General features: G+C 37.4%; 3 protein-coding genes and 1 non-coding gene across 8 annotated transcripts; 3 read left to right on the top strand and 1 right to left on the bottom strand.

The window, feature by feature from the left end:
- Positions 1-5,536: 5,536 nt before the first annotated feature.
- On the top strand, positions 5,537-5,608 carry TRNAD-GUC (transfer RNA aspartic acid (anticodon GUC)). The gene has a single exon. It is a non-coding gene; the product is annotated as a tRNA-Asp (tRNA).
- Positions 5,609-5,700: 92 nt separating this feature from the next.
- On the bottom strand, positions 5,701-9,335 carry LOC126797849 (uncharacterized). 3 transcript variants are annotated; one of them, XM_050524581.1, is made up of 7 exons: positions 8,064-9,335; positions 7,544-7,711; positions 7,423-7,464; positions 7,263-7,343; positions 7,044-7,139; positions 6,368-6,506; positions 5,701-6,277 (listed from the first exon to the last, which is right to left on the bottom strand). In XM_050524581.1, the coding sequence occupies exons 1-6, from the start codon at positions 9,174-9,176 to the stop codon at positions 6,414-6,416; spliced, it is 1,593 nt and encodes a 530-aa protein (XP_050380538.1). In that variant the 5' UTR covers positions 9,177-9,335; the 3' UTR covers positions 5,701-6,277; positions 6,368-6,413. The 3 variants fall into 3 exon arrangements, 2 of the variants coding, with proteins under 2 accessions (XP_050380538.1, XP_050380537.1); XM_050524580.1 differs by having other exon boundaries at positions 6,368-6,469; XR_007672475.1 differs by lacking the exons at positions 5,701-6,277; positions 6,368-6,506 and having other exon boundaries at positions 7,087-7,139; positions 7,423-7,481; positions 8,064-9,334.
- A 2,271-nt stretch (positions 9,336-11,606) lies between these two features.
- On the top strand, positions 11,607-14,564 carry LOC126798454 (calmodulin-binding protein 60 B-like). 2 transcript variants are annotated; one of them, XM_050525429.1, is made up of 8 exons: positions 11,607-11,796; positions 11,896-11,965; positions 12,175-12,233; positions 12,361-12,857; positions 12,985-13,145; positions 13,255-13,449; positions 13,566-13,740; positions 13,833-14,564. In XM_050525429.1, exons 1-8 carry the CDS (start codon positions 11,708-11,710, stop codon positions 14,285-14,287), a joined length of 1,701 nt encoding a protein of 566 aa, XP_050381386.1. In that variant the 5' UTR covers positions 11,607-11,707; the 3' UTR covers positions 14,288-14,564. The 2 variants fall into 2 exon arrangements, with proteins under 2 accessions (XP_050381386.1, XP_050381384.1); XM_050525427.1 differs by having other exon boundaries at positions 11,608-11,796; positions 12,358-12,857.
- Positions 14,565-15,266: 702 nt separating this feature from the next.
- On the top strand, positions 15,267-16,708 carry LOC126799196 (uncharacterized). 2 transcript variants are annotated; one of them, XM_050526345.1, is made up of 5 exons: positions 15,267-15,580; positions 15,696-15,789; positions 15,884-16,082; positions 16,201-16,257; positions 16,337-16,485. In XM_050526345.1, the coding sequence occupies exons 1-4, from the start codon at positions 15,467-15,469 to the stop codon at positions 16,226-16,228; spliced, it is 435 nt and encodes a 144-aa protein (XP_050382302.1). In that variant the 5' UTR covers positions 15,267-15,466; the 3' UTR covers positions 16,229-16,257; positions 16,337-16,485. The 2 variants fall into 2 exon arrangements, with proteins under 2 accessions (XP_050382302.1, XP_050382301.1); XM_050526344.1 differs by having other exon boundaries at positions 15,269-15,580; positions 15,884-15,954; positions 16,337-16,708.
- Positions 16,709-18,646: the final 1,938 nt, after the last annotated feature.

Below are 18,646 nucleotides of genomic sequence, written 5' to 3'. Positions count from 1 at the left end.
TTTTTTTTTGGTTAAATGGATCTTTCAGTAGAGAAAAGCTGCTGCGGCGGATGCCAAGAAGGTGAAGAGGATAAGGGCCTCTCTCATTTGCTGGGTTTTTGCTTGTGAAGATCTGCAAGTGCATTATCTATGATGAAGGTGAGTTGTAGAAGATAGATTTCCCAAGTAAACAAAGTGACTTGGGGCATGGTTCTTCTTGTTCTTGCATCGGAGCGTGTGCTCATCAGCTCATGTGACAATAAGATAATCCAAGGCAGGCCATGGATAAGATTGTTATTCTAACTAGAACTTCAACACATAGATTCAATGTGTGTGTGACCCATTTCGATTTATATATAAGTTCGTGAGAATAAATTTCGATCACTCCTGGTTTAATTTACAGTTTAAGATGGTTTTTAGTAATGCATTTGATACATTATTAGACAGTTCTTAGATAGCACATGCAAGTAGGTTAAGTGTTGAGCGAGACTGCGAACGATTGTCGTCAGTAGATGAAAACATGAGAATGATTTTCTTCAATTAATTAAGAATTACTAACCGAATATGCTCATGGACTTGGTCGGATTCCAATATCGACGAGTGTATGTAATAAGACTACACCGGCCGGCCTCCAAAGTTTAATTAGGATCAAAATTCCCGAACTTGAACTCTCAAACACAGCTTAATTAGATCTCTAAGTCTGTGATGTTTATCAAGATTTAATTAGAGAATTAAAACCAATGTTATGAACTAAGTAAATCGATGATATCTTAAGAGCAAAGACACCTCAAGAAGCAAAAGGCAATGACAAAAGCCAAGGTTTTGCCTCCCGTTTTTGCTTTTTGCTTTTATGCCTTTCAGTTTTTTAATGCTTAAAAAAAACAAAGGTCAATGTCTCTTAAATTAATCCAATTGTATTTGTGTAATGTAATGTAATTAATCCAATTGTCATTGTGCAATTTTTTTTATTAATTCATTATTTAATACTAGACAAATCAACGTACATAAAAAACTATAGATTATAACCTAGCACAACGTTATCCTTGTCAGCTAGAAAGAAAAGATAAATAACCCCATTTAATTTTAGTTCAGATTCTTCCATTAGTTCCATGACACCAACCAAAGAGATCATGTTCTTAGTTCCATACTTTCATGCATTAAAGAAGGTCTTTATATATATGAGTTTGCTTAATTTGTGAGACATCATTGTCTGCTTTAAAAATCAACCCCACTCGGCCACTCCTCCACCAAGCATCTTTCTTTCTTTGTTACCAGGTATTGAAAGTTTTTGAAAAAAAAAACTACCCACTCCAGGCGAGAATAATCACAAGACAATAAATACTTTCTTTCAAAAATAAGGGGCATGAAATCTCAAACATATCAAATCTCGGTGATCTTGCTCTTTAATTAGGGGGTGCAAACTGCTTCCAGAGTTTGGATCTTGCCTAAGGATCTCTTGGTGGCAGAGGTTGAGGAACCGGTGGTTTTGATTGTCTGAGCTCATTTTCTCTATTAATAAACTCAAATACGCCATGGGTGCTGCATCACCAGCTCGTATACGTGTTCGAAGCAGTCTTGTATATCCACCTATTCGATCTCTGTATCGATCGATCAGCTCTGTAAATAGTTTGTGAATTATATCACCTTAACTTTGTCATTCTCTTGGTTTTCCGATGAACGAAGACGTAGAGATGAGGAAAGGGCATGTACTGAGCTCACCAAAGTAGGGTCGCTTAGTCGCAACAGTAATTTTTGGTACTCAAAAGTTTGTCAACACACGTGACCTCATGAGATGCAGCCCACCTTTTCAATTTTCTGCCTTTTTCTATGGTCTTGCCCGTCCAAACCCTTCCCCGTGCATTTGCTCTAATCGTGTAGTCATGGCGTCAAGGAATGAAAAAAAAAATAAAAAAAATAGTAAACATAAAATCCCAGTTTAAGATCGATGAAAACCCTATTGTTCTACTACCGAACCAATCAAAACTGGCTTACACCTAGGATGCAGAGAAAGGTTTACGTGCGTACAGATGCATGCGCACCATTAAACATCTTTCTACATTATAGCTAGGCTTCCGTTTCTGGATTAAAGCAAAGAACTGTCCAGGATGCTGAAGCTATAACCAAACTCATGATTCATTGCCTCGTCGATCTGCAACTCCTTTGCGAAATTTAGTATATCTTGAATGTGACTTTAGAGCTTTGAGTGACAAAAGTTTGAAAGCTCAGTTTCACTCCCCCATGCATTTTGCAGAAAACAACAATTTACTTGCTGAATTGTTGGTTCATCGATTCATAATTATGCTCCTCACTTTTGCGATTGCGATTATTTATGGTACGTACTTTCTGATACATATATAGTGGAGATTTTTTATATGCATGGTACTTTCTGATACATATTTCGTTTAGAACCTAGATAGAGCTGGCAAGCTATACCCTAGTTTATGAACCATCGATCAATACTGACTGACTAGTCGAGCCGTCGAGTACAGCTACCATATACACCCAGCCTGTCTGGATAGCACAACCCAACAAGAACAGAACAACAAGAGTACAATTTGTTAGAGGAATAATAATATATTGTATATATAATTTAATAAATTGAATTATAAATAATTATAACACAATATTAAAATTTAATGACGAATAACACGAAAAAAATTCAATATGAATTCAACTAGAATACCGAACAATTGATGATTGAAGAACTAGTCGATACATGTGTAATACTACATTGTCCTTGAGACGTTTACGCCTCCTCTACCGGTGCAAGGATGTTTGGCGCTTATTTCTAGGATAAAACGACTAAACAATTCTAAGAAGTTGCACTACTAACTAGAACTCTTAACGAACTCGAAAAATATTCTTTTTTCTATCACTAGTGAAAACCTAATAACACTTTTGAGAGAGTGATAGTTGATTGTGTTTAGAATGATTTTATAATGAAATGATGATGTCTATTTATACTGTGAGGATTTGCAATATGCAATGAATAAAATGATTGTTATAGAAAATCAAAAAATCATAACATACATAAGTTACATTTGTTAACGTTTTAGTTACAGTTGTTACAAAAAGAAGAATTTGAACAATAAAGAGAAGTTGAAACGTCCAAAGAAAATTTGCGTTCCGACCCTCAATTCGGCGTTGTATTCGTATCCGCAGGTTGCAAGGGCATACACGAGTTTCCCTTGTGACCTAAGATTTACACCCTCCTGCGCGTGCGCGAGAGGGTATAAATGGACTTACACACTTTACAATCCATAAACAATAGATTCCATATAAAGTCTTTTAAACACTTCTTTTAGTGACAATTTCTTATTCACATACTAACTAAATTACACAAACAAACATATATATGATCTTGTAGCCCTCGTTATGGATAACTCGAATCTATGTTCAAGTTTGATTAATTATAAGTTTCACTTAATTTAATTAATTAATTAAAATTTGATTTTAAATGATTTATTTAACCATTTTTCTAACACAAATGACCGATCGAGTTTGGTTAGGTATGGTGTTTGAACAAGAAGGCGGAAGATATAGGGTTTGATCGATCGATCTGGTGTTCTCTACTTCTCGGATTTATGTATTTTGCGATCTCACTCCAGTTTGGATTTCAGCGTGGATTTCCAGATTACTTGAGGATATGACTATTGATCAGAATACGTAACATATGAACAATTTTAATAATATTTAGACTAGATTCAGTAGATTGTAGTGTAATGACTGTAATCATAATGATATGTAGTATTATTTAATATGCAATATAGTCATGGTATGTGTCATTCTTCTGCGAAATGTGGCCATAAAGAAAATTACAAGATTCATGAACTCGCTGTAAAAACAAAGCATGGAGGAAGCTAGCGTCTGATTGTGGCGGAGGTTTAGAATTGATGTTCTTTTTGGCAGTTTAGTTCAACTGATTCCCAATATGGAGAATGATACTTAGAGAACGACTAGAATAATAAGGGTTTTCCACTATTAATTGACTAGTACTGATGCCATATATATAGCATTTGATGCCAAATATATGGATTGATGGTGATCGATATGTGTTGGCTTGCAATACATTATTTTCAGAAAGAAAATCATGGGACTTATGAACGTATTGCAGTAAAAACAAAGATTTCAAAAGGTGTGATAACAAACACGATTAGTGGTGAAGGTTAGGATGATGCAAGATCTGAAATTCAAATCCATCATTTCTGGGACAAAAGAGTTCTGTTAGCCTGTCTACCTCATCAACTATTCACTGCTATATTTTTGTTCATGTTAAATGCACCGGTGCATCACCTTGGTCACTATCCATGTAACTTTGTTTCACTACAAAACGATTTTGCTTTGGTTTTCTTGACCAAGACAAATGACACTGGATTGCTATGTCACCAGCAAGCGACCCCTACACTACTCGCCGCTCAATCCAAATGTTAAATCCTTTCATAATTATAGCTTAGAACATGAAAAAGGACCACTGTGATTTTACTGATTTAGGGTAAGGTTGCAACTTGGATGAGTTTAAGTGTTTAATTAAGTTTGATTTTGAGGTTAAATCCTAGTTTACGCCTAACATCTCGAGTTGGCTTGGGCTTGGCCGTACTTAGTGCCATTATACGATCCCATAAATACTTAAGCAGTTAAGCATCTGCATAAACTATTGCCTTGATTATCCTTCACGAAGAAAACGTTATCCTCTATCATATGTGGTGGAGACACTTGTCAGCCTCTCGTATTTGTTTCGGTTGAGACGTACAGTGTATTTTTTGGGTATCTTTTGTGTATATCCATCCTATATACTCATTTGTCCTTACCCCATGCCCTTTTTCTATCAACCGGTTGTACGATATTATTATGTGATGAAAGAAACAAGAGAAATATATAGCACGTAAATCATATCATAGCATATAATCGAAGTGATTAAAGGACAACAACTCAATCAAATTGGTGAAATGGACGGAGCCATTTAGAATACCTTAGTCGAATTCAATTCTGCACATCATTCATGAGAAATATCGACGTAACTTCGAATCATGCACGATAAGAATAGCATAACTCATGCGCAAGGATGGAAACGATAGAAAGCACAGCTAAATGCAAAGCCAAAAAGCGATCAATGACCCTACGTCCTGACCAGAACATGATGGATCCTATATGAACAGTTAACCACAATGGTGAGAAAAGCTAGCTGATCCTACATCTTCACCAATTGGTACAGACGTGTCCAATCTTCACATTATACGACCCACCTGATAGCTTTGGAGAAGACAAGTATGTAGGTACTCGTCTTTTGAACACCTCCCCTGGCCCTAGAACTAGCTACGTACATTTCTATCCTTTAAACAAAGCTGCATAGATTCTAGTCTTGACAAGACATGCATTGGTCGATGGGGTATAGTACGTACCAACGTACCGTTCTGTTTCATTAAGTTCCAACGTATCGTTCTGTCGGGGTATCAGTCCATACTTACTAAACGTACGACACCCCATTTTCTGGTTCGGTTCAGATGTTAGAACTCAAATTCTTTGAGTAATATAGAAAAATTTAGGAAAATAACAACAAGTCGTTGTAGTATAGTGGTAAGTATTCCCGCCTGTCACGCGGGTGACCCGGGTTCGATCCCCGGCAACGGCGCATGTTTTTGGAATTTTTGCGGAATTTTGTGTATCACTGCACTTGTTCTCAGCCAATCGTCCAGAACTCAAGATCCAACACAAGTGTTCATTAGGGTACAACCGCTTCCAGACACAGTGAGATCTTGACTAGACATGAAGTGAATACATTTTGCAATTGCTTCATGTATGATGTGCTAATATCAACCACTACAAAACTGACTCTTAATACAAAATGATCTTTTTGTATTCACCTGTACATAAACTCAATCTGTTACATCTGCATTAAAACTAAAAAGGCGTTACAACTCTTTCTGCTAAACTTAAAACCAACTCTATTAATCCCAAATTGCTTGGATAAAACACGCAGCAACGACAGAAAAGGACCCATGATGACCTATGCCAATTGCTTATGAAAGCTTTCCTTCCCCTTGGGCAACCATCCTTCCATGGTGTACACTTGCTGTGTAATGGTAATGTCATGTGCTGTCTGATTACTAGGATAACCTTGCTGGCCAAATTTCAAAAGGAATACAGGTTCAATGATTTACGGGCAGCAATGATCCTTCAGTGTGCCAAATGTCATAGGAGCGTTTGCAACACACCGAGCGACATCTTATGTGTAAATGTCCGTATCTCTTGGAACTGGAACAGTTGAAGGAGCCATGATGAGCAGCTCTTTACAGACTACCTGAAGACAAAATAAAAAATGAGATATTCTATTAACATATCAATGAAAATGTAGTTAGATATGGAAGTATAACATAAGATAGTTACTTACCAGCTTGAAGTATTCCAATTCTTGTCTTAATTCGGCTTCAATATCCTCAGCTAGTGGGTTGAAAACGTGTAAAGAAGCTTGATTCTCGACACCACATTTTACCTGATAATAACAGAGAGTTAATGTGCACCAAGGGACACTGAAAAATATACTTTTCTGTTAAGCAGCGTTAGAGTTGAGTCGATCAGTAAGTATGGTAGCTAAAACCATATAATGAATAAAAGGCTTTGAATGCAATCTGATGAAACCACAACAGCAAATGAAAAGCTGCAGACTGAGCTAGTTTATAATGCCAAACTGAAATGCATTGGATATAATTTCATTAGAAGTCCAATGGTCTCTCTACTGCATTCATACCATTAGATATAAAATTTACAATGGCAACATCAAACAAATTTTTTGGGGGAAATAGTTGTTTAGATATGATGATATTGATAACTTCTTTTCCAAAGAATGAGTGAAATTGATACCATGCATTGCATTTCCCTTCTTACAATATAAAGGGATTGAAATAAGGGGGGTGATATTACTCACAAAAACAAACAATAATACTCCAATATTAAAAGAAAAGAAAAACTTGGCCTCTCTAGTTTTATCCTTAGGATTCTGTAACTGCAAAGAGAAAGAAGCCTACTTATAAAGGAGAGTTGGTCTGAAACCAGAGCAGAGAAAATACCAGTTCAAACCCTTCATAGGAATTTGAGAATTCCATCTGTTGTAGCACAGCAGAAACACGGATAATTGCGCATAGAAATCTGAATTTCTTTGTGATCTGCAAGTAAATTCAGATAGTATGCATAAGTGAACATATAAGAGCAAATAAATATATATTGTATATTTAATCCAAAGGGAAAAAAATACAGGAATACAATTTTATAGTTCTTTAAGAAGCTACCTCTCCTGGAAACTGATTAAAGGTAGGATGATCAAAGCTTGGTAATTTCTTCCTATGATGTCTTGCCAGTAGTGCTATCAGCTGCGGAAATGACCATCAATATCTAGGCTATACAAAGTAAAGCACCAGGACAGAGCACTGAAAGAGAAACTTGGCATACCTTAACCTCCTCAGAACTGTAACCATGGAGATGCTCGCCATTCTACACCAAAGATTGAGCTACACAATGAAATAACTTAAATTGCTGAATCTATAGGTCCATCAGAAGGAAAAGGCATTACCATGATTATACAATAAGAGTGCTTATGGTAACCTTTTTTTCCTAGGAAAACCCCAACATTGTGTAACAAACTTGCAGCTTCAAGATATTCAAGATCCTTGTCATCTAGGTAAGCAGCTAATTGATTATCAGCTAGGTCATCACATTTTATCAAACCTTCAAATATATCCTGCAAAATTCATCTATTCAAAACACTGGATGTTACAAAAATAACTAAAATATTCTCCATATGCAATTTTTAACATAGATAAATCTGCTTTGGTTGTTCATTAGGCTTCATTGAATTTAAAATTAAAACTACGGCACATCAGAGGTGTGACATATAGAAAAAGCAAGTGGCTATCTGCAAGACTCCAAACTTAAACGAAGAACACAGATTCCTAAATTAACAAATGATAAAACAAAGGGGGCTATCGATAATACTAAGACTTAAGCTGGTATGTACTATTGATCACATTTAGAGAACTACACAAGTATGTTGACAGTTGATACGAATGAAAATCAAGAAAATCACTGGATACCTTTGCAATGATAGCACACTGAGCAGCAGCTTTCATCCTTTTCTTGCCATTATACCTCATCGCAAGCTGAACAATGGACGACCATCTAGCATTGGCCTTCAAACCATAACAACCATAAACCTTAGCCAAACTTTCTGCAATAACACCTTCTGCCAATGCATAACCAGAAACCTCCATTTCCTCAATTCCAAGCACCTCAAATATCTCCTCTAACAACACAGCCCCGGCAACAATAAACTCAGACCGCCTTTCAAAGAACTTTTCTCTCATATTCTTCTCTCCCTCTCCTCCACAACACAAACTCTCAACAACACCCTTCACTTCTCCTCTACTCAACCTCCAATCCTTCCTACCATCCCCAAAAGAAGCCACATTACTCTTATTCACATACCCATTAAACACCGCCTTCTCAACTGCTTTAATAGTACCAGAGGACCCAACAACAACTTCAAAGCCACAATCTTTGATCTTTCTAATCAACCCAGATTCTTTAATTACCAACCTAACATGATCCCTAATCTGATCAACATTTTCTTTATTGTTCCCAAATTTCTGGGTCAAATTAACATGCCCCAACTTCAATGAAGCCCCCAAAACAACTTTCCCCTGCTTCCCAATCACAAACTCAGTAGAACCACCACCAATATCAACACCCAAAACCAATTTGTCATACATAGGCCAAAACTGAAGCATACCCAAATAAACTAGCCTAGCTTCTTCTTCACCAGGCAACACATCAACCTCTAAACCAATCATATCACTAACACATTTCAAGAACTCACCTTTATTCACAGCCTCACGCACAGCGGCAGTTGCGACACAGCGGATTTGAGCTTTGCAGATTTTGTATGATCTCAACGTGTTCTGAAACTTCTTGAGAGCCTCAACAGCAATGAGCTGAGATTGAGCTGAGAGAGTAAATGGGGTTGATGATAACGTGGCGGCGGTGGTGTCACGGCCAAGAACGACAGGCTGTCTGAGATGATCAATGGTGAGAAACTTGCCATCTGGGTAGGCTCGGATTATGATCATCTTGAATGAGTTTGTGCCCATGTCAATGGTTGCATAGAGAGTTGAAGAAGAAGAAGAAGAAGAAGAAGATGATGAGGCCATTGGTGTTTTGGTATGTGGGCATTTGATTTTGTGACATAAACTTGAAACTCAGATTCAAAAAGACATGAACTTGTAACATGGGACACTACAATCGGATCCTGAGTGGCTGAGTTCAGTTTCCAGATGGTTACTCTAAATTTAAAGTCCTTTCTATTTTTAATCAAAATTCTTATCTTGAGAAGTGCTTTACAGAGCTTTGCAATTTTTGGACATAGATGATGGTGTATGGCACTATACATGATTTTAGTGATCTGTTTTTTTTTTGGTCAAATTAGTGATCTGTTTTTTTTTTGTCAAATTAGTGATCTGTTTTTGATGATTTGATTCTTAAACCCTTCACTTTTTTGAATATTCCAAAAGGATGTCTCTTGTTTTTTTTTTAAATGTTTGGTTGGTGAGTAAAGTATTTAACCTTCTGATCCCATTGCTGTAAGATGAAGCATATAACGGCTTAATCGTTGTGCTTTGGTATCAAAATCTTTCATAGTCAATGAAATTCTTTTTAAATCTGAGGGAAGCTTATAAAATTAGAGAGGCTCTAACTAGATAGGTTCCCAGAATGTTCCCGGAAACAGGGTTCTTGAAAAAACAGTATCGCCGGAAAGGTTCGAAGAATCTGCAACCATCCCACCAACCCAAGTAGCATTGAGTATTGACTAGACCGCCAAAGCAAGTCTCACACTCAAAAGACCCCAAGTTATATTCCCTCTAGCTGTTTTTTATACAGCATGTGAGATCAACTATGTCCACGCGGGCAGACAACGATCGTGACATACTCAAGCTAGGAGGAAACTGCGGTTAGGTTAATCCCTCAATAATACGACTTATTGGTTTTCCATAAAATCATCGCCATTTGACATATGACTATACATTCGAGTAGCGTCGGACTATCGGGTTATGGCGGGGAGCTCTCCATTAATTGCTTCATTCACAAGGCTCAAACCCTCGAGACTTTATTTAAGGGGAACAAGCTTATTTCCATTTGAACCACTAAGTGTTGGTCTTAAATACGACTTATGATATATGATGATGAATAATATCCGCAATGTCAGATATTATACATATGTATAACTAGGGATGACAAAAAAATCCAGTAAGTAGGGTACACATGAGTATTCGACCCTAATTGGGGAGTGTTTCAGGTAAAATCGGGTAACGGGTACATGGATTCTCACTATTCGGATAGCGGAAACGGGTAAGGGACGGAGATGGTATTTCGATCCCCATTCTCATACCCACCCATTAATATATTATATTTTTAATATAATTAATTTATATATTCACTCAAATAAATTAATAGACAAATTAAATAAATAGAAAAATATCAAAATATATTTTGTATTTATTTGCATGTACAACAATTTTTGACGTAAGGAGATAATTTTATCATGATATTTGATTTTTATTTCAGTCTTTTATATTTTATGTACTTTATTAGAATTTTTAATATTAAAATAAATTATTATTAACGGGTATTGGGGCGGGTATGGAAACTTAATCCTCTAAGAATATGGGTACGGAGAATACCAAAATATCCTATTACGAGAATCGGGAAGGGTACGAGAATGTAAACGGACTTGAGTATGAGTATGGTTTTTCAATCCGCTAACCCTACCCTCCCCATTGTCATCCCTATGTATAACATCTTATATATGCTACTCGTAAATATTTCTTTCATTTTATGTCTCATACGTTACGTAAACGTAAATAAATTGACAATCTTTAATACAAAACATGATCACAGTGAACAACAGATATTCACACTATTAGATGCACATACTCTTTAGTGTGAGGCTGTGAGCTACAAGTGCTCTACATGGAAATTGAGATTAAACTTCAGAGAAGAGATGAACCCTTAACAAATCCACAGTCCTTTTCACATCGTCACTTTGTACAAAACATAATCAAACGCGTCCAACATAGAAATTCTTGTCTGCATTTTCCTGCAACCTTCATCATCTCTGTTTTTGTACGCGTCGCTTCTACGTGGAAATGCTCTTTCTCTCTCTAAATCCAGTCACTCTCTCTCGCTCACTTGACTTTTTCCGTCTTGTATCTCTTAGATTTTGCACATGCCAACTATTTGTGTTTGTGATGGTTCGAGTACTTTTCAATCCCGACGCGTTTGGTTCGTTATAATCAAAGCTAAAGCGCTCTCAGAATCTTAAACTTGTTCTTTTATTCCATTAAAATGAGACAAAATCCTAACAAGCAGTAATCCATCAAAACCAAAGCTCAAGACCTCAAGTCGCTTTGTTTGTAGATCCAAATATAGTTATTATTTGATAATAATAAAAATAGTCTCCGCTTGACTTTTCATGATTTGCGTGTTGTTATGTGATCACTTCCACGAAGGTTCTCTGTCCCTTCTCATGTATTGTTAACGGGGTCAATCTGATTTCCTATTTAACCCTGAACGAGTGTTCGTCTTGAGCTATTTCTCACATCGATTCCCTTGTAGAACAAGCCTTTCAAAAAAGCTGGGATTTTGCTTCAACAAAGAAAAAAAAACTCAAAAAAGTGGGGTTTTGATGGTACCAAAGAGGCATTTCAGTGACTTGGGGGGTGAGGAGTTTCAGTTTCCGGTACCGGAATCGAAAAGGCGATCTCTTTTTAAGAAGTGGGTGGTTTGAGTTCGAGTAAAGATTGGTGCTTTTTGTGTGGTTTTGGATGGTTGAATTTGGTTTTTGATTCTGGAATTGTGTTCATATTTGTGCAGTGTCGCTAGGGATGTGATGAGAGATGGTGCCTTAAATGAAAAAGCGTGGGAAAATTTCTTCAGAACAGTGGTAAGATTTGGCGGTAACTAACATGATCATGTTTTACTTGCTGTGTAAGACGGTAAAAAAACATGGGGTTGACCGTTAGGTTTAGTTTCATTGGTCACGAATTATACCCGACTTTTCAAAGCTGAATTTACTATACAATTGTGTCTGAAATTCTATTCTGGTTGTAATATTTGACACTGATATGAACTTTGAACTTCTTTGTTGTATAGGTACGAGATGAGCTGGAAATTTTGCTTATTCCCCACCTGAGGGGGTCTTCAACTTCAAGGTAAGCTAGCTCTTCATTTCTGTAATGACTCATGACTTAATCTGATCCTTTCTCCAATCTCCACAGCTTTGCAGAAAATTTTCTTGCTGAAATCTGAATGTTGGATTTGTTGCTGATCTTATAGCAGGCCTCCGCTTCAACTTGGAAGTTCATCTGGAGCTAGAGGCCTTCAGTTGCATTTCATCAACAAATTGCCCTCAACCATATTCACAGGCAGTAGAGCGGAGACAGAAGAAGGCAAGCCTCTTCAGATTGTTCTACGTGATGCTGCTACCCAAAATGTCATCAGTTTGGGTCCCCTGTCTTCAGTAAAGATTGAAGTGCTTGTGCTGAATAGCGAATTCGGGGCTGATGATCAGGAGGATTGGACTGAGAGAGAATTCACCAATGGCCTTGTTCGACAACGAGAAGGGAAGAGGCCTTTGGTTACTGGTGAGGTGACTCTCAATCTGAAGGAAGGGGTCTGTTCTCTAAACGACATTGTCTTTACTGACAATTCAAGCTGGATCAGAAGCCGGAAGTTCAGACTAGCAGCTAGAGTTATCGCGAAAGGTCCCGGTGAGGAAGTAAGAATCAGGGAAGCTATAAGTGAAGCTTTTCAGGTGAAAGATCACCGTGGAGAGTGTAAGTTCTACATACTCTTCTCTTGATCCTCTTTACCAGTATAGAAAGTTGGGAACATCAACTATGTTTTGAATATTTTCTTATCTTATGCTGTATCCTAAATATTGTCACATTATGCTTCTTTCAGTGTACAAGAAACACCACCCTCCATGCTTGAACGATGAAATTTGGCGCCTCGAGAAGATAGCAAAGGACGGCGCCTTTCACAAGAGACTGTCTGAACGTGGCATTTCTAATGTGAAGGACTTGCTGCAGGCATATGTCAAAGATCAATCGTGGCTACGCAGTGTAAGTGTCTAATTAATTTTATCTGTAAGATGATTTATGAGTATACTCTATAGTAGCTTAATGGTCTTCCGAGTACTCATGCATTCAATCATCCAATTTTCGTATGCAGTGTTTTGGTTCGATCCCAAACAAGATGTGGGATACAATCATGGAGCATGCACTGACATGTGTGATAGATGAACAGAAGCTCTATGCTTATCAAAGGCCCAACGCAACCCTTCTCTTCGACTCAATTTACAAGCTCGTGGGAGCAATAATTGAGGAGCAATTCTGTCCTCTGGATCAACTCACCCCATCTCAGAAAGTATGCATATACACCTTCAATCTTTGTATAGGTTTTAGTTTTTTTTTTTTTTTTTGTGTTGGGTTGTGCGACTTGGTTGATTGAGAATGAAACTAATGAATGACTACCATTTACAGGTTATGGTGGAAAATTTGAAGCTGCAGGCGTATAGAAATGAAGCAAATATGTTACTCATGGATGCTTCGGCTGTGTTTAGCCTTGCAAGGCCTGTGCCTAGTCTACAACCAGAGCCGTTCAATACTATTTCAAACTCAGAGCTGCCACAATATAGTGTCCAATTCTCACAGCAAGGTATAAACTAGGCCAATATGGTTATACAAGTTATCTAAGTTAGTACTTCATGTTTCCTAGTCCAACTAACTGAGACCAAATTCTTTGCACAGATGAACAGCCTATGCAATTGAGTTTCCACCACGCATCGCCTTCCTCATCATATCCTTATCAAGCAGAAGGAAGCAATCAGTTGATGGTTTCTCTAGCACAAACGAGTCAGCCAATGCAAGCGTTCAATCCAGCGCTGCGCAACAGTTTCTCAATGCTGGAGGAGTTTAACTCCTTACAGTTCAATGCCGAAAACAGTTGGCCTCATGTTGTGCAAACTGCACATTTAGGCACTACTGAAAACCTTTTCCCTCTACAAACAGCAACTTGGTCTCCAATGAACCCTAACTGGGGGGGACAAGAAAACGGATTTTGCTTCGGTTCAACTAGCGAAAATGGCATTTCCGGTTTTGTAAAGAAACCCAAGGCGTGTTGGTGCAAACTTCGCGCCGCCATTAAGTGGTGGGTTTCTGTTAGGGGTAGAAGAATGGCAAGGCCTCTGTATCTGGCCAGCTAGAAGAATGAAGATCAGTGTTTAGTTGCAATGAACCACTAGTGTAAAGCAGGTACCTAAAGTAAGAAGGTAGGCTTCTCCTAGATGTGTTAAGACTTAGTTACTCACTAGTTACTGGTCTACTTCCCTCCAATGTTTTTTCTCCTTTAATGTGTAAAATGTGCAAAAAGGGGTTCCTCTGTTGTTAAATATAGTTGGCCATGATGTACATAGTGTTGAAATGATCTATGTAAAAATGGTTTCCTGAACAAATCTAATAATATTCAGTTCATTTGTTTCACTAGTAGTCTATGTACATTTTCTGTTGATTGCAGTACAAGTTAGTTGCCATTCGAGTTGAACTAATTTCTCATAAATGGAGACTTGTTCTCATCAACTATATAAGACTTCTGTTAACCTTAAATTGATCTGTTTTCCATCATAAACTCATAAATTGAAGTACTTAGAAATGTTTCAATAGGAAGAAAATTACTATTAGTTAGTCTCAAACTCTTAGCTCTCAAACCACCACATGTACAAATGTAGTTGGAGAAGAACTGATTGATCCATGAATCATTATTATATTGCTAATTTTTCCGATTTATCTTACTTGTTCTTATGAATGAGAATAACACGTAACTTTCCGATAATGTTTAATATTTGTTGCAACACCTGATTATGAGTGCGGTAATTGGATAAATAGTCATTATTATACTGCTAAATCATCTAATTCATCTTGACTACGGCTGCGACATGTATTATTACGAAAATGTTTAAAGGATCTCACGAATCACAACTCAGGAAGAAGGTGTTTGGGCTTGGTGGTTTGAGGCTCATAACAGGCCCAATAGAAAGATCGTTAATACCGGTAACACCGAGCCCCTATTCCAAACCTTCTTAAACTAAATATCTAGCATACCTCGTCGCCACGTAAGCACTTAACTCGTCTGCCAAATCGTACAGACAGAATAATAGACCAAAAGTTCTCTCGAAGTTTCTATCGTATCTCTGTGAAGATATTTTCTCTCTGGTTTCCAAAACAAAACGTAGCCCATATAAAACGCAGACTGACGGGCCTCTCTCTTTTTCTCTCCTTCTCTACCAATTAGAATCTCTTATGGTTATGGTCTGAGATTGAAGCAGCTCTCATCAATCAGATTGTGTTCTTCCAATTCAAGCTTTCTCGATTTCGATTCCGGAGTTATGGACCGGGAAGGAGGTTCCAATGCTGCCGGATCTTGCTACTACGCCGTCCTCGGTATTCGCAAGGATTCCTCCTCCTCCGATATACGCGCCGCTTACCGCAAACTCGCCCTGGTAATTTAATCAACGACGTCGTTTTCGAAGTCTCATAGTTTTCGTTCAATTCTGATCAAACTGATTGATTTGATTTCTAGTTTATGAAAACTTTGGATTTGTTGTTGTGGTGAAGAAATGGCATCCGGATAGGTGGGCCCGGAACCAGAACGCGGCGGTGGCCGGAGAAGCGAATCGCCGGTTTCAGCAAATCCAAGAAGCTTATTCTGGTAAAAAACCGTCATCAAAACGACGTCGTTCTGTTTTTTTATTTTTCTTGTTGTTTTGATTTTTCAGTTATTGACGGCGTTTTTGGTGGCACAGTTCTCTCGGACCAGGGGAAGAGGTCACTGTACGACGCCGGGGTTTACGACCCGCTGGAAGAGGAAGACGAAGTTCGTACCCTCCCTTCACCCTGGTTTGGCAAATCTTCGCCGTACACAAAGCGCGGTAAATTGTGCCAAAACGTCACCGTTTATGACGCGGTAAAAAAGAAAAAGGCATACATTCCGCTTTTCGTACGGTGAATGATTTGCCTTGACGATATCAACCATTTGCTCTATTTTTTTACTTTTTTTTATTTACCTTTACACCCTTCAGTAACGTAAAAGGTAATATTTCCATGAATTTTGGGTGAGCAGGAATTCGGGGATTTCATGCAGGAGATGATTTCCATGATGAACAATGTGAAGGACGAGGTAATGTTTATTTACTTGATTGTTCCTTATCGTTAAGAGTTGCAGTTGTAATTTCCTAATTGGACTGGGATATTTATAGGGTGACAGCTTTGAAGACCTCCAGAGGATGTTTGTGGAAATGGTTGGTGGTGATGATAACCACGGCAAGGGGTTTGACATCGGCGGCGCGGATCCAACGGCCACCAAGAAGGCACGTGTGGGTTCGTCCAGAAGTAACTCTAATGCCGCCAAGCGAGAAACGGCGCGGTGCTAGGCCGCCCTACCGGTTCACCACCGGCATTCATGGTGTAATTCGACGATTTAACCTCACCTGGGTATTGGCTTGTTTTGTAATGGGTAGGTGGATTTTTAGGCAACTTAATCTAGCTCGGCTGAAGCACCTGTTAGTGGGTTGTCACAAAAACTTTGCAGTATTGGTACGTTTTAGCAATAAAATTTCTTTTTGTGGGTTTCTTTTGCTTATTATATATGTGATTCTTAATGTTATCCTCGTTGAGTCGTTGTTCTTTTTCAAGATTAAATAGATCAAAATATTTGTCACCATGTGTTGAACATCAACAACTGCTCTGGATGCTATTTGTCACCCATCAAAAGAGTTGCAAGGAATCTTGCCACCTATTATATGTAAACTATGGTAATAAAATCTTATTATATGAGCAGCTCTGAAAGTAATTGGTCATACAGATGTAACCTTTCTAAAATTCAAAATAAAGTGGTATAAGAAAATTCAGGTTTAGTGTTGTGTGAGATTATCCGCCATAATCCAACGGTCCACGTAGTTCGAAGGTAAACTACAAAATAAAAAGGCTTGAGCTATTAGAAACCAAGATCGACTGCCAGTTCAATAGCATAATCAGAGGCTTCCAATTCTTCTTCTTCCAGGAGTATATTTTGGTATTGTTAATACTGAAAATTTTTGCATTCACCTCGTGAACATTCATATGTCATTAAAACTGATGATGTTGCACAACATGAGCCACAATTTGAATTAAATATAAAAACAATTGATTGACTTTGTTGTGCAAGTGTGTAACATTTGTCTTTAGCAAATATGAGATGAACCTCCAATGGATTGATGGAAGAACCTCTGTGTTAATACTTATAACTGTCAATTGTTGCAATAGGCTTTCTTTAAAGTGATTGTAAGGTTTATTAACATCTTGTCTAAGTAGCACGGACACGTACTCATGCCACCATATTGCGTGTCCGACACGGACGGACAAGCTCGGACACACGTGCACACACTCGAATACGCGAATTGATTTTGGACACGGCCCGGACACGCGAGTATCCGAATCAACTCATAATAAAAGTGAAAATGCTTATGGTGAGAATCGAACCTTGGTCATTCAAGGCACTAAACAACTCCTCAACCATTCCAACAGATTTAGTTTTTGTTATATTTATACACATTTTAATATATATAATGAGAGAAAGTCGTGATAAAAATAAGAATGTTTGTGGTGGAATTCGAACTTTGGTTATCCAAGAAACTTATCAAGTCCTTAGCCATTTTAACAAGTTATGTTTTCATCATTTTAATGCACACTTTGACATATATATACATTTAAAATTCTAAATACTTTCAAATTTATAAAATATTTTTTTAATATATAAATTTATATTAAAAATAATATTTAATTAACGTGTCCACCACGTGTCCGTGTCCAAAAAAATTTATATATGTTGTGTCTACGTATCGAATCGTGTCCAATACGGACACTCGTGTCTGTGTCTGTGCTACATATCATCTTGTAACTTGTGTTCGATCCGCACTGTTTCATTTTCTCAGTTTCAGAGATCATTACCAATGAAGTCAATGTTTTCATTCTTAAAAAAAAATAAAAAAACATGAAGCCAATGTTTTGAAGGCATGTAATGTATGTTTGAATGTGATTTTCACGTCAGTACATAATATAGTTCACTCATTACGTCAACTCATGCTTGCTATGACGAGCTTACGTATATCTCTGGTGTTTGTCAGGGTGCGGCCAGACTAGATCATTTGATTTTTGGATGAAGCACAATGGCGGATCCATGATTTCACAATGGGGTGAGCTTGATAATTTTTCGTGTTCATCAAAATGATTAGAACTCAATGTATACCTAAGAAAATATATATATATATATATATATATATATATATATATATATATATATATATAAAACATTAGAAACCATTCAAATTATACATGCACTAAGATGCAAATATAAGAACCCATTCAAAAATATTAGATAATCAATCATCAAAAGACATTCAAAAATATATTATATAATCAATAATTAGGAAGAAAATTTTGAAAAACAAAGAAAGAAAGAAAAATTTAAAGAGAAAAAGAGATTGCTCGGACTGGAAGTCGAACCTTAGTGGTTTAGATGCAAGTTTCAA

This window comes from Argentina anserina, chromosome 6, assembly GCF_933775445.1.
Source record: "Argentina anserina chromosome 6, drPotAnse1.1, whole genome shotgun sequence".
Lineage (NCBI taxonomy): Eukaryota > Viridiplantae > Streptophyta > Magnoliopsida > Rosales > Rosaceae > Argentina > Argentina anserina.
Note: the sequence above shows the minus strand (reverse complement) of the source record. Positions and strands in the feature narration are given on the sequence as shown.

Bases quoted from the DNA above. Each gene is read 5' to 3' on its own strand.
- LOC126799196 (XM_050526344.1), top strand. From the start codon at position 15,467: ATGGACCGGGAAGGAGGTTCCAATGCTGCCGGATCTTGCTACTACGCC. The intron at 15,581-15,695 runs GTAATTTAATCA...GTTGTGGTGAAG, and splicing joins CTTACCGCAAACTCGCCCTG to AAATGGCATCCGGATAGGTG. The intron at 16,258-16,336 runs GTAATGTTTATT...GGATATTTATAG, and splicing joins TGAACAATGTGAAGGACGAG to GGTGACAGCTTTGAAGACCT.
- LOC126798454 (XM_050525427.1), top strand. From the start codon at position 11,708: ATGGTACCAAAGAGGCATTTCAGTGACTTGGGGGGTGAGGAGTTTCAG. The intron at 11,797-11,895 runs GTGGGTGGTTTG...ATATTTGTGCAG, and splicing joins AGGCGATCTCTTTTTAAGAA to TGTCGCTAGGGATGTGATGA. The intron at 12,858-12,984 runs GTAAGTTCTACA...TGCTTCTTTCAG, and splicing joins GAAAGATCACCGTGGAGAGT to TGTACAAGAAACACCACCCT.
- LOC126797849 (XM_050524580.1), bottom strand. From the start codon at position 9,176: ATGGCCTCATCATCTTCTTCTTCTTCTTCTTCTTCTTCAACTCTCTAT. The intron at 7,465-7,543 runs GTAATGCCTTTT...TCTTTGGTGTAG, and splicing joins ACTCTTATTGTATAATCATG to AATGGCGAGCATCTCCATGG. The intron at 6,470-7,043 runs GTATTTTCTCTG...TGTTATTATCAG, and splicing joins CCTATGAAGGGTTTGAACTG to GTAAAATGTGGTGTCGAGAA.